This window comes from Tasmannia lanceolata, unplaced genomic scaffold, assembly GCF_043159265.1.
Source record: "Tasmannia lanceolata isolate RefF3 unplaced genomic scaffold, GAP_Taslan_0.1 ptg000011l, whole genome shotgun sequence".
NCBI classification, from domain to species: domain Eukaryota; kingdom Viridiplantae; phylum Streptophyta; class Magnoliopsida; order Canellales; family Winteraceae; genus Tasmannia; species Tasmannia lanceolata.
In genome coordinates this window covers 25,116,077-25,131,525 of record NW_027518688.1, presented here as the reverse complement: position 1 = coordinate 25,131,525, position 15,449 = coordinate 25,116,077, and the positions used below count along the sequence as shown (strand labels likewise).

Sequence of the window (15,449 nt, the reverse complement as noted above, 5' to 3'; positions counted from 1 at the left end):
CAATAGCAGCCACTTAACTTAGATAATGTGGTCATTAATCTTTGTTTTAGGCATTAAAGTTAGGTCTATAATTCACCCTCATGAAAATGATGTTTAGAAGATAGAAAACGACCATGCAGAAAGTCACTTTTACTGTCAATGACAAAATTGCAATTTGTGGATCCTACAAGTTAGGGGTGCAACTCGGGTCGGGTTGGATCGGGCTGAGGCCAATCCTAACCCAACCCGAGATATCATTACCTCAACATTAACCCAACCCGACCCAAGCCTCGGGTTGAGGGTTGAGGATGGTCAACCCTAGCCCAACCTGCCTCTAAATCTCTCAACTCTAACTCAAACCATCTACCCGAAATCAGGTCAGGTTGAGTTGGTTCGGGTTGGATTCACCTTGGGCAAAATAGAAAAGTAAAATAACCCATAGAAAATTAAGGTAAAATTACAGTATGGGGTTGGGTTCGAGTCGGGTTGGTAAGGCCTCAACCCTAACCCAACCCTAAATTAAATCGGTGTGGCTTTTCCCACCCCTAACCAAACCCAACCCAACCCAACCCTACCCAAAATCAGGGTGAGCCCGACCCAAGTTGCATCCCGACTACAAGTGGGGCATGTATGTCAAATCAAGACCGTTGATCTTCCTGAACATCATGAGGTGATCCATGTGGCCTTGGTCCCATCTCGAACAGATATCCCATGTGTAAGATAATGTACTATGAAAATCAACGGTTTATCTATCCTTCTTTGAGAGCCCTAAACTTGGCTTATGGATTTTCTATTCGGATAAAAAAATTGTCTTCTAGGAAGGAATGTAAAAGTGACTTTCTTTTTTGCGTTTTCCTATTAGGCTGGGACTAAACTATGAGTCAGGAGTTGCCCTTATAGTCCCTTATTTTTCAAAATGTACTGTAAGGATCACACTGTAGGATGATCCAAACCGTCCACTGATGGGCCATGGCATTAATAGGTTGTGCCCGGATGATCCCAGCCCTCCGATCTATAGATGAACTACAAATTATGGAAACCTCTATAGATCTGAGGGCTAGGGTCAACCTATGGAAATGATTTTTTGGGCAAAATCTATTTACATTATGGCCCATCACATGGACGGTTTAGATCATCCTATAGTGTGGTCTATAAAATCTCCCACTTGGCATCTCCAGATTTCCAGAGAAATGGGACCCATTGAGATTTGGTGACGTGTCATTAGCAGATTGTATGACATGGATGAAAATCTTAAAAGATTGCCATGTCATTATTGTGTAATGCTTACATGGAATCGATAAATCAAGAGGAACGAACGATTCTAAACTGTCCACGCCATCAACTCACCATTACGTAATACGGTCTGATCAACACGTCATCCTTTGTTTTTACCGCTACTAGATTTTCTAATGTCAACGTCTCAATAACACGGGCCCAAAATTGCCGAGCAATTGTCCTTAAGACACATTGAATGATATTATGCATAAACTATATGTACATTGAAGTTGAAACACACTGAAACTCAATGTATAAAGATCTCCACCATCCAATCACAACATATGCAATGATCTTAACCATACATAGACTAAGCCTTTTCGCCATAACTTTAATCAAATGTTTGCAATCGAGGTTCTAATAATTAATATTTCTGATGGCCACATTTTATATAAGGTATTAGAGTATTAATTGCCAGATAAGTGCCCCCATCCCACACTTTGCTCTCTACTCATGTTCACATGACACTTGCTTCGTGCAACACTTTACCATTGCCCCCCTCCCCATTTTTAGTGTATCAAGTTTTAAATGTTTACCATAACGAATTAAACCAAAGAGATTGGAGGATGTTTCATATATATATATATATATATATATATATATATATATATATATATATATATATACGTACATATTGTATGTACTTTGAACATTTTTGTTCACATATATGTACTTTAAATGTTTCTTAAGAAAGTACTCTTATATCTTATATCACTAGATCTTTAAATTAAATATTAGAAACAGGAGAGTAAAATAAATTATCAGCATAAGAAAAATGTCGGTTCTAGATCTTAGCAATAAGATATAAGAGATTATAAATTTACGAAGCCGTTATTAGTAGAGCCCCAATTGTATAAGTATTCTATTAGTCCTCCGCCTCAAATTCTATGCTATAGCCCATCCAAGGGACGACCCATCGATCAGATGGTTGAGATCAAAATCCATTGATTGCATAGTAAGTAGACATGGGTTATACACCAATACTTGGTGCAGATCTTATACACATGATCATTTCTCTAAATTAAATTGCCACCCCCATGTCAGAAATACACCATTGGAAGAAAAAGCTCCTCCTAAAACCTAACTAAAGGTGACCGACCTCTTTTTACTAATGAATTGTATATCGTATTTTTAGGGCTAGCTTTCCATTTGCTCCTTGATTCATTAAAAACACAAGAGGGATGTGATTCATGTGGCTAAAAAAACCTGCGTGAGAGAGTGGCTAAGAAATGCCCAAAAGGCTACTTCACTAAAGTGGCCAATGGGATTGTAATTGTAAAAGAAAAAACATTCTAGTGGAAGTAGGTGTCACATATATAAAGGGTGTGAGGTAGAGCCACCATCCAATAACACCCACCAACTAGACCATGGTTTTCCTAACTCAAAAGGTCAAGCTAAGTCTAAAGCATTTGATTATTAAGAGCTTAATTAAACTGATTAAGATGTGCATGTGTAAGAACTTGTGGGCTGTTGATTGCAAACATTTTTGAATGAGATAGGGCCCACACATATGTCACAAATATGATTTAGATAGATTAGTGTATCACCCGATTAACTGAAGTTTTTAATAATTATTTACATCTTGGTTACCGATACTTGAAAGGTACTAGAGTTTTACAAGTCATCAAATCTCAAGTGTTCTTCAATGGATAATGTGACTTGGAAGTGAGAGGAGAATCAATCATGTAAGCACGCGGTGTTCCACTGTGGTGTGGCACTGAGCGAACCCGAGACGACAATGTGTCGATGCTTTTCAGATGGCATGTATTCCACCCTATAGACAAATAAGGGGCATATATAGTTTATCCAAACCATTATAACAACACTCAACATGGTTCACCCCTTAAACTTCCCCAATTAGTGGTGTGTCAGTTGCTAAACTATGGTTTAAGGATGAAGAAAACTCTTCAGTCTGAGATTTGGTCCTAAAATAGCTGTTTTACTACTCAAGGATCTTACTCTTAATACTTAATATAGGATGTTACTAGAGATTACTTTTCATTAAGTTCAAAAGGACAAATCCAAGCTTAAAAAACCCCAATTCCTATTCAATTCGTAGTTAGCTACTCATTAACACTATAATGCATTGCATAAAAACTACCTAAATCTAAGCTTAAACAGCCTAGAACATTGGCAAGTTGGGCCCCTAAACAGGAAATCTCTTTAACCCCCCTAATTTATGTAATTCCAAGTTCTGTTCTTAAAGAAGGAAATTTCTCCACATCCATCATCATTTTCATATGCACACTTAAATATATTTGTTCCAACATTTAATTGATAATTGATAGGCTTATCATCTTACCTTTTTCGTATCACTTACATTTACCTACCATGTTTGGGGCCATTCAAAGGATTTTCATCATTTGGATTCTAGACTCCCTCCATTATCACCATCAACAACTCAATTATTCTCATTCCTAATATGGTTTTACATTATTAATTAAGTTCACACTGAGGAGCATTGCCTTGTCACAGAGTGCGTGCGCGCGCTTGTGTGTGTAACATCAAAGGATACCGTGAAATACTTTTCCTAAATGCCCGCAATCGCCATTGCGAAGAGGTGGAAATTTTTTTTTTCTTAATTTGGCATTGCATATGTTATGAAGAAGTTAATGAATGGCTAAGCATTGATAAATCATCTCACCTGTGCAACTGGTTGACATCTATGAAGTTGTTCACATTTTGACATTTTCATTTTTTTGAATAGTAAAAGCTAAACACTTATAATTTTGACATTTTCATTTTCATTTAGACATGTCAAATTTTTTTTCAGTCTGAATTTAATTCGGCCCATTTCATTGATACATCTCTTACCCTTTGCATCACATGCATTTTCAACATTGTATTTGAGACCATTTTTAGAATTTCTTGAAAAAGTGGACCCAGGATATCATCATTTGCATCCATGAATCCTCCATTCCACCAACACCACCCATACTTGAATACTATAGTATTCAGCCCTTATTTTCAAATAAAACTATTTGAAGTAAGTCCTGTTTGCAAATGGGATATTAGGGTCTCTATTTGAAGTTAATCTTATTTGCAAATGGGATATTAAGGTCTCTATGGAAGCCATCTACAGTATCATTTGTAAACCCTTCATGTCTTATTTTGCTTACCCTCTTAGTTTAGGGCACAAAATTAGATTGATTAGTATAAATTGTTCATTTCCATGCCCCTCTCTTCGTCGAATTCAAAAAGCAAACTAAGCTCCATTACAATAAAACTCTTGCTTTCAATCAGACAGTCGCCATTACAGTAGTCATCATATCGTAGACACTGGACACGTGGCGAGAAGCCATCGGACAAACCAAAAAGGGGACTCAAATTTGTTCTCAGGGAGGATATTCTTGCTTTCTCAGGATGCCAATTCTATAATACTAGGCAAGTTAATCTAGACATGATCAGAATAAGGATTACTAGATATGAACCCTCTTTGCAATTACTCTATATATATTTGCTTTTGCTAGAGATAGTAAAATGCCAAATCTAGTGTTTCCACCAACAAACACTGTAGTTTTCACTGTCTCCTTAGTTTGTTCCCTAGGTTGGCCATGTATACTTTTAAGCATATGTTATTCTAAACTTCATATGGCACGAGTGACCATGTTATACTAAACTTCCTAGGTCATGAGAGAGAGAGAGAGAGAGAGAGAGAGAGAGAGAGCCAACAAATAAAACCATCCAAAAGTGTGAAACAAACAATTAATCCGATTCAAAAGCTTAAGCTTTTAGAGTGTGTTATTTAATCATTTATACTTCAATACTCCCTCTCACGTGTTGCCCCTCTTTGGTTTTCTTATGTGGGCGGTACACGTGGATTTTTAATATCAAGGAGTTGTTGGGTTTTCAACAGAAGACCTGCCGTGAGGCACTAGCTCTCATACCATATGAAACAACCAATTACGTAGCGTTATTTAATCATTTATACTTCAACACAAACCCACAACCCTAAAACTGTGTGTGGGTGCATGGGTGTATGTGTGCGTGCGTGTGTGTGTGTGAGAGAGAGAGACCCTCCTAAACCCACAACCTCAACACTAAAACCCAGCCCTTCATGGCCCATTTCCCTCCTTCCTATAATTATTGCCCACGACCTCCCACGACCTTAGTGGGAAAATGCAAAAAGTTGCATATTCTGTTGTCCCCCCCTGATAATTTAAACCTAACCTCCGTACGTCATCACAAACGGATAAATACTCTTTAAATTCCCACCCCACCAAAGCAAGAAAAAAACTCACAAAACCAAGCCACCTTAAAACACTTCCTAAGCACATATGGGAGAGGAAGGATCCGAAAGTACAATTGCAACCTCTTTATCCACACCAGACTGGTGTGAACTCCATGGAAACCCTTTCTCTTCTTGGACTAACATGAACCCATGGCACCCCTCAAATCCTAGTTCCAACTCCTCTTGTGATGAAGACATGTCAATCTCAACTGCATTCACAAATGCCTCCAATCTCTCTAACCTAACTGTCAGTTCACCGCACGAATTTGTAGAGTCTGCTTTGGCGATGGAATTATCAGAGCCCGCATCAGAGAATCATCTATGGAACCAAGTCTTATTGTAAGTTTTTGATCCATAACCCATGTTAACATGTAAATAATTGAGTTGAGTAGAGAAAGATTCTAACAAAAAATTCCTAAATGGGTGTGTGAAAAAGAGAAAGGTTCACAAGATAGAGTACTTTTATAATCCAAATAAGCCAAAACTAAGAAATCCCTTTCTTTTGTTTTAGTGTAAAAACTTAATTATAACAGATTTTTGTGGCATGAAAGAGGATTTTTATGATTTAATCTTAATCTTTCAAGTGAGTTATGTGTCTAGTTTCTGTTGTGAAGGGATTTTTTTTATTGTTTAAGTTAGTCCCTTGTTTTCTTCAATTATAGTTACCATAGGAAAACTAACCAACAACAGAATAATTACTTGAAGAGAGAAGGATATGATATATGTTTTGATCGTCGCCTTTCAAAATAATATTTATGTGTTTTTTAATACAAGTTCTTTACAATCTAGAAATGAAGTTGGATATATATAAAATCTCCAATTCCTTTGAGAAATTAAGCAATGGATTTGAATTAATTTGCAGAAGTGTTGGATCCAATAGAGACTTACACAGTGGTCAGGACGACGGAGAGAACTTCCTCTCAGCACTGTCTTCCAAAAATCTAACAGTGGAGATGTTCGAACCAGCTTGCGATTACATAAAGAAATTGAACAACAGTTGGGAATTCACAAACACAACATGTTTCAACAACATGGAGAAACAGTTACACAGCCATGATGGGAGTTTGATGGAACATCCAAGACTGACTACTTTGTCTAATTTGGTTGGCAACTGGTCAATCGCTCCGCCGGAGCCGCAGATCGATTGCCAAATTACACCCACAGCTTGTAATATGTCTCTGAATTTTTCCATGGATAAGTACTCAGAGACTGGTATTTCACAATTAAAGCAAGACTCACCTAATTCATCACCAATTAATTCAGGTTACTTGCCATCTTATGGGCTCGATCCGAAAGGAGAGACTCGACAATTTGACATGGAATCTTCTGAGGTCCCTTTTTTAAGGTCTCCTATTAGATACCACATGGGCCCCAACAGTTCATTTGCTGGAGAAAACACATGCTACTTTAGAATGTTAGATGTGCCATGGCCTCATACAAGGCATTTCTCAGACATCTCTTTTGCTGGGTGTTTAAACAAGCCATTGGTGGATTGTCAGGCCTCTAATAAGCTTCCTCTTAAAGGTTCAAATTCACCTGATAGTAAGAAGAATGGGCTAGTGCTTGTTTCAGTAAGCAAAATCAGTTTTCTTCTTCTTCTTTTTTCTTTTAATTAATTGAGCTAATTATTTTTTGAAAATTTTCATTTTTACAATTAATTTTTTTTGGTGCATGTAGACAAGAGGAAATGGGAAAGGAACAGGAATTGCAAGTGAGGGAAAGAAGAAAAGGTCTGAAGAAAGTTCAGATACACCCTTCAAAAAGCCTAAGCATGAGAGTTCTACAGTGTCATCTAACAAGGTATGATGAATTAAATTGATCAAAAAAGAATTAATATTGATCACAAAAGAATTAATTTATGTATCCAAGCAAGTTCCAAAAACAAAACTAGAAGACTATGAATGCATTCCATGAAGCAAAATAATGAAACCAAATTATTGCTTCAATTTTCAGCTTGTTTTTCTCCATGCATCCCATATATTCCATTTTTGGCTAAATCAGCATGCATTTATGAGAACTAGAAATTTATCCTTGATGAGAAAATAATGTTTTCTAGTATAAATGGAAAGATAACAGTACCTCCCACATCCCATTTCATGGTTTAATAAGACTAACCCATCTCAAAAAGTTTAAAAAAAATAGTCCTATTTACTTCATCTCTTGTATTAAGAAATTACAACCTTGCTAGCAACCAAATCATTAGTTTCAACACAATCATTTCTCATATCTCTAAAACATTCATAATTACATTATTTCCCTGCATTTATAATTTTTTTACCCATCTGTGAAACTATAAAAATTACAGATGCAAGTTCCCAAAGTGAAGTTGGGAGAAAGAATCACTGCCTTGCAGCAAATTGTGTCGCCTTTTGGAAAGGTAAATCTGATAATTTTGAAAGCAGTTTAAGCTGGAATTACATATACAATTTCTCTTTCAGACTAATAATCATATTGTGCTGGTTAATTTCCTAGATTCTCATAGTTTCTATTTTAGCAAATAAGAAACTCCCTGAATTTTTTATTTTTTATTTTTTATGGTTTTATTTCTTTCAGACAGATACTGCCTCCGTGCTACTAGAAGCCATTGGGTATATAAAGTTCTTACAAGAACAAGTGCAGGTAATATATTGCACATGTTACCCATTTTAGTAGCAGTACAAAATAATAACAACAATATCATCCAATAATAATAATAATAATACCATTCAAAATAATAATAATAATAATAATAATAATAAAGAGTTGCTAGCAAAAAGGAAATTTGTTTTGTCAAAGAAAAAGACGGAGTCCTTTATCGTCGCAATTGCACACAAAAACACAAGGCAGCTTCTTGATTATTTTCAAAACGAGTTTTGTTTCGGAAGTGTTTTCCATAATAATAATAAGACGAACTCACCTCATTTTACATGTTCTGATGGGCTTCTGAGAGCTTTTTGAAGATTGTATTAGGCTTTGATAGCTGGTTAAAACATATAAAACAAGGTGAGTTCGTCCTGTTGTCTAAACATATATAGTTGTTGGGAGGGTTCCACACGGAAGCAAAGATCCCACATTGAAAAGGTGAATAATGTGGAAGGGCTTATATATAAAGACTGGGACACCCACATTGAAAAAGTGAACGAATGTGGAAAGGCTTATATATAAAGACTTGGACACCCTCATCTTAACAGCTAGCTAGGTTTTAAGAGTGACTTCTACTCGTCCCAACAATAGTCGTGGGGACATCATTAGCCTAATAATAATAATAATAATAAGGGATTTGGGACTTTCACAAAAGGCATCAAAATGCCATTCTGCAATAGGGATTTGCTAGGCAATTTCACAGAATGCCATTTCACGGCTCACTTTTGCATGAGAGAACAGGCTCCTTGTGGCGGCTTTTGTCTTATTCATTTGATTCATCTGAGGTGGCTGTTCTCTCCTCCAAAAAGTGAACCATCCACAAAATTGCCTAGCAAATCCCTAATAATAACAGTAGTAGTAGCAATGAAAACAAAAACAAGATGATCAACATGTTGAAAATTGCATAAATAGCAGCAGCAACAACACCGTAGCAGTTGTTGTAGTACTATTAGACGAAGGACAGTTTTTACTCTTTCGACTCTTTCCTCTAAAATAATTTACAATGTCTTAGATTTTTACCCTTGTGCAGCTACTCAGCAACCCATACATGAAGGCAAGTGTAAACAAGGTAAGATTAGAAACTTCTATGTATTCATTTATCCCATAATTCAGACATGTATACTTAGATTTTTTTTTACTCAATGCAAGAACATGTGCTGAGAAAGTTGGTATTGTTGCAACAGGATCATACACCATGGGGTGGGCTAGAGAGAAAGGATAAATCAGAGGGGAAGCTCGATCTGAAGAGCAAAGGACTTTGCCTTGTTCCTGTTTCATGTACTCCACAAGTTTATCGTGACAATTCCGGATCGGATTACTGGACACCAACATACAGAGGATGCTTGTATAGATGAAAAACCCAACTTTTTTTTCGTCATTTCATGTATCTGTGTTAGCATGTATATGGAGAAAAAGAATATATGTGCTAACAATATATGAAGAGTGAAGGTAACTCTCCTAGGAGACTTTGCTCATTCTGATCTTTTTACTACATCTTTAATGAAAAAGAAACCTGGAGTAAACTAGTCTCACATCTCTCTCTCTCTCTCTCTCTCTCTCTCTCTCTCTCTCTCTCTCTCTCAAACAGTCCATCTAGGGTTTGACGTGTTACGTGCCTAGACGGGTCCCGCTTGGGTTGGAATAAATTACTTTGGTATTTTAGAGAATAAGATTAGATCTTACCACATCTGATATACTTAGTAGTTAGGATATTTTAGGCTGCTATATATCTAGTAGTTAGGATCTATTAGGATGCTAATTTAGATTCAGATAATCTTTATTTAGTTATTTCTCTTATTATCATAAGATCTTTCAAGATCTTTCTATGCTTATATGTAAGTGCTTTATATAAGCACATATTACATTTAATGGAAATCAATGAAGAAACCATCTTAGAAACTGTGTCTTTTTGCACAAAAGAGGACTGATCCTTCCCTCCAAGTGGATCAAGAGGCTGATCTTCCCTCTAAGAAGATCAATCACGTTACGAACCGTTCCATTTGGTGTCAGAGCGGCATGATCCGTCATCGTGTCGAAGAAAATCGAAGAAATAATGGATCAATGGGATGAAGATATAAGAGTGATGAAAAGGCATCTAGCTTATATGAATGCCAATTTCAACAAGTTAGCATTATCGCTTGGCGTGAAGATAGAAGAGCTCCTATGTTTGAAGAAGTTGAATGAAGAGTTCAACCAGAACGTCGTCAAGAAGGCTGGTGTGCCGAAAAAGAAAAGAAGAAATAGGAAAAGGGGAGAAAAGAAGAAGAGTGAAAAAAATCAGATAGAAGAAAAGGCGAAAATGCCACAAAAGAAATGTGTAGCCGAAGAGCCTATCGTTCCTCTCAAACTGTCCAAGGCCATCGAAAAGATTCCCATCAACAATCGTCTGTGTGTCACCATCCAAATCATTCCAAAATAACAAATCTAAGGACCTTTGATAAACGGCTCCATGGGATCGGTTTGAAAATGGAATTGCCTCAACCATTGATGACGACATACAAAATGGTGACTAGTCTCAAGACGAAGAGAAAAAGAAAGGGAGCGAGAAAAAAGAAGAGAAGAGAGATGGATTATGCAAAGTCCTACGCAAGATCTCAATTTTTGCTATTTGGCCAATACTTAATCTCCAACCTTGAGGGCAAGGTTGATTTCAAGGGGGGTGGAATGTAACGTGCCTAGACGGGTCCCGCTTGGGTTGGAATAAATTACTTTGGTATTTTAGAGAATAAGATTAGATCTTACCACCTCGGGTTACCACCAGTGGAATCATCCGGCATTTTCTGTGTCAAATCTTGCTATAATGGTTTGATGCCTCCTTCTGTTCCTGCATTTTCAGCAAAGGTATGTAATTTTCATTGCCCACCTCGGGTTAGTATCTTCGGTTGGGCCGTTTGTCGTCAAAGGATACAAACCATTAACTTCTTGAGAAACCATGGGATGTTGCTAATTGATCACTGCCCTTGTTGTCTTAATGATGGGTAATCTGTGGATCATTTGTTCATACACCGTTCTTTCACCAGGATCATATGGAGATGTATCTTTTTGAGGTTTGGAATCACTTGGGTCTTCCCAAGAACTATTCAGAATCTTTTGAGTGTATGGGGGTTTGTGCTATGGAAAAAGAAAGGAAAATTATTGTGGAATGTGTGTTTGCTAGCTACGTGGTGGGTGGTTTGGAAGGAAAGAAACTGTAGGGTTTTGAGTGTTTGGCCAAATCACCTTATTATTTGTACATGCGGATTATAACATTGGTCATATCGTGGGTTAGATGTCTTCCAGCCTTTCGTTTTGTATCAGCCTTTGATCTTTGGGAAGGTTGGAGGGAAGTGTGGTCTAGTAGTGAGAGGAAAATTAACATAGTCTAAAGATGGGAGCCTCCGATGCTAGGAATGTTGAAAATCAACTTTGATGGTACTTGTTTTGGAAATTCGGGTCCAGCCGGCGTGGGGGTACTTTGTCATGATGAGTTTGGTGAGATACTGTAGGACCCGATCCCGCGAGAGGGTCGAGAGCGCGCGAAGCGACATACTCTCTCTTGGTCTCTCGTACCCACGCGATTGACGTGTGCCTTTTTTATTATTGATTACCCAACCAAGCCAGCAACAACCAAGCTATAGAGTGCAAACAAACGTGCAACCCAGTACCCACAAGGGCAGGGGTAAGTCGCCGAGCCTAGCAAGGTGTGATTTAATTCATCCTTTCTGTAAACTTGGAATCACTAAAAGAATTCGAATTTCACACAAAGGAGAATGACAGAGTCGCTACCTAGTTACGAGAATGGAAGGTATGGGGAGTTACCACCACATGTACCATCCTCGCCCGATAATCCGATCGAAACATGTACCATCCTCGCCCGATAATTTGATCTTCGATTCCAAAAGTTAACTTTCTTGAATTTCTTTTAAATGGCTCATTTAACTCTATTGAAGTGTGGACTACGTGACATGCATCCTAAAATCTAATTTTAATGTAATTCCTAAATGTGTATCTTGATTTTCTTAATTTGTTTGAATTCAATCTAAGTGAAAGTTCTCCTAAAATTCTAATTTCATGGAAAGTTCTAAGTGATTTAATTACTTTTAATTTAAGGATTAATATACAAAACCCCACCACTTATGTGTGGAGCTGACTCAGGCTTGGTATGCCACTCAAGTATCCAAGTTGCCTACGTATCCCAGCCTCACTGGAATCAGAGTCGATCGTAATTTGGTGCACATGAACTAAGCTACTTATGCCTAACTCATCTAGGACACCGATCTAGACTAGATTGACTGTTTTAACAATTTAAGAGAAATTATTTAATTTAAGTTGAAGATTTTATTATCCTACGACTTCATCTAAGATGCTATATGGTCCTATCTAAGTGCAAGTCGTCCCTTAGACTAATGCAGGCTAACCTACTTCCTAAGTAACTAGGTTTATCCTAGGAAAAATTGGGTGACTAGTGTAACTAGATCTATGGCACGGTTGTTATCCATAACAAACGGCCGTGATGAGGCTGGACTCCTAACTCTAAGACTCCCTAAAACCTAGGACACAACGTGACGTAAGTGTTCCTAAGGGGCCCTAAAAGGTTCCTACGATAGGAGACTGCAATCCAACGGCTCCTAAGACTTTGATTAAGTTAATTCAATTTGTTGATATTGGTGATTTTTAGATTGACTGATTTTTTATTTTCAAGGATTTTCGATTCCTAAATATCTAAGGGATACCAAAGGTTCTATGGTTTGCCAGGTTCAGCCTCGAATAGCAATCATGGATGGGAATCGTGCTCTCAACCCTTGTATAATTTAGCACGTAAGTTATAGTATCTTATTGCCTGGCATGTTTCTCAGGATTTTCGTGGACAGTGGACCTCAGAGCCAATATCATACTATAACTTACGCACTCCAATTATGCAGGATTAATTGCAATTAGTATACGATTGTAGTTGCAATCTCGGCAGTTAGACTATCGCGGTAGAGCGAATTTACATGGGAGATCTATGAACCCTAAGGTTTCTGTTTCAAACAAATTGGGAATTAAATTCATGATGTAAAGTTAAGATTTATTTGAGGTTTTTACTGACTTTTGTGTTGATTTGCTATTAAATTATGATTTATTAACATTAAGACCAGATTGCTAGGATTACACAGAAACCCTAAGCAATCGAACTCCAAATTAGTTGAAAATTTTTCAGTAACAAGATATAGATGATTGTGGCTTACTGGCAAATTTTCATGAATTTTTATTAAGATTTGATATCAATCTCCGATTTTTATAAAATTCAAATGAGTTCATAGGTTAACACAGTAACTTATATAGCATATCAATTTCAAATTAATCCAAACTTTCACAGAATAGAGATATAGATGATTATAGCTTACTGAAAAAAATTCATGAATTGTCATTAAGATTTGATATCAATTTCTGATTTCTCAAAATTCAAATCAGATTATGGATTAACACAGCAACCTGTAGCATATCAATTTCAAATCGCCTCAAACTCTTAAAGTATAAAGATAATCATGAGATTAAACTACTGTATGACTTTCATAGATTTTTATTACGATTTGATGTCAATTGTAATTCACAGAAAAATCGGATGAAACCTACTTAAAAAGCAAACCTAATGGTATCCTAAATCAAATAAAAAATTCCAGTAGATATATAATAGATTATAAAATTTTCTATCAACATTTTAAAACTTAAAATTTAAATCTCCTCCATAAAATCAATTTTTAATAGAAAATGAGAATTTGTTTCCTAGAAATTGAAACCCGTTTATTAAAATAAATTACAAAACCATATTAAAACTTTGCAATTATTGTTCTCTAACATTCCAGTAACCTAAGTTACTGGTTTGTAAATAAAAATTTTAAAAATTTACTAAGTTAATACAAAAAACAATTACGGCACATAAACCGAAGAATCGATTAGAAAACGGTAAAGAAAACATTTTAAAAAAATTTATTCCATGAAAACTTCAATTTATAATTAAACATGAGTTCTGGAAAGTTTCATCAATTTTTAAAATCGTTTAATATTTATTAAAAATAACCCAAAATTAAAATAAATTAAAACCGGATTAAACAAAATCAAAAATTTCTAAAATTTTTATGGTAAACTGGAAATACAAAATTTGGACTTGCTTTGACCCGTTTTCCATTTTATTCTTGAAGAAATAACCCTTTGCCGGGTTATCTTTCGAAAAATAAAACAGAAATCGAGGCGGTCAAACCGTGGTATAAGATTTCACTTTCGAGTAGTTTTGAAATTTTTATTAACCTAAAAAAAATTCTTTTTTTGAAAAAGATTATTTTTTCAATCACTTGTCTTGAAAATTGAACTTAAACTCATATTGGAGAATAAAGAAAGAAAATTAATATTTATATGGAGGAAAACTAATTTTTTGTTGAAATTTTAGATTTTGAAAGTGTAATCTATACTATAACATACTGGAATTTGAAAATAAAAATAATTGATTTGATATTTCAAAAATAAAACTCTAGCATGCTTGTTCTAATTCGCAAAGAAGAGAGATCCTTACCGTTGATCGCGATCCTTGTCTCTAGGATTGGTGATCCGAGATATACAGTTTGTCCAACCCTTTTATACGCTCAAAAAGATCCAAAGAACACTCCAATAATCCTTGATTATATGATGCCTTGGAGAAGAAGAAGTTCAAGAACTCCTTTTGTGAAGAACACTTGAGAAAGAGATGAACACACTTGTAGAGATGAATGAATTCCAAGGAAGAAGAGAGAGAGGGATGAATTTTCTATAGCTAGGCCAAAGGTTGTGCTTGCTTTGTTTTTATAGAAAAAGTTATGGTTAGATTGGATTTGGAAGTTTCCAATGTGATGACTCCTACCTTTAGTTAGTTTCTAATTCTCACATATGGCTTGTTTTTCCCTTATCTTCTAAATTGTATTTACTTCTAATATTAATTTCTTGCAAGCCAAGCAATGCTAAATTATACAATGGAGATCCTTCAAGATCAATTTAGAAGCCTTCTCACATAGGAAACTAGCTTTTATGAATGATTTTCGTCCAAAAAGGGTTGTCCGACATTTGAGCTCATTTTGGATCTATTTAGAGGCTGATTCAGGAAAAGTCATAAACTAGAAAGTTGTAGATCTTTCGAGACGTTCGAAAAAAGTATAATTTCCAATTTTTGAGACAAAAAGGTAAAAAGTAATGGCAGTTTTAGTAACATGATCATACAAGCCCTTTCTAATTATAACTCTTCCTTTCTTTATTATTTTTCTAAAACAAATATGATGTCACCAACCACCTCATCTCATGTTAGACGTTTTTACATGTGACCTCATCATGTGGGGTGCCCACTTATGCAGTCGAC

At 36.1% G+C, this 15,449-nt stretch overlaps 1 protein-coding gene across 1 annotated transcript; it reads left to right on the top strand.

Annotated features, from left to right (window-relative positions):
* The first annotated feature begins 5,461 nt into the window (after positions 1–5,461).
* Positions 5,462–9,639, top strand: LOC143886311 (transcription factor bHLH111-like). The gene is made up of 7 exons (XM_077390253.1): positions 5,462–5,824; positions 6,348–7,056; positions 7,163–7,285; positions 7,791–7,862; positions 8,039–8,104; positions 9,138–9,176; positions 9,292–9,639. Exons 1-7 carry the CDS (start codon positions 5,532–5,534, stop codon positions 9,460–9,462), a joined length of 1,473 nt encoding a protein of 490 aa, XP_077246368.1. The 5' UTR covers positions 5,462–5,531; the 3' UTR covers positions 9,463–9,639.
* Positions 9,640–15,449: the final 5,810 nt, after the last annotated feature.

Coding starts and splice junctions, on each gene's coding strand:
- LOC143886311 (XM_077390253.1), top strand. CDS start 5,532: ATGGGAGAGGAAGGATCCGAAAGTACAATTGCAACCTCTTTATCCACA. Junction 7,863..8,038: donor TTGTGTCGCCTTTTGGAAAG/GTAAATCTGATA, acceptor TATTTCTTTCAG/ACAGATACTGCCTCCGTGCT. Junction 8,105..9,137: donor TCTTACAAGAACAAGTGCAG/GTAATATATTGC, acceptor ACCCTTGTGCAG/CTACTCAGCAACCCATACAT.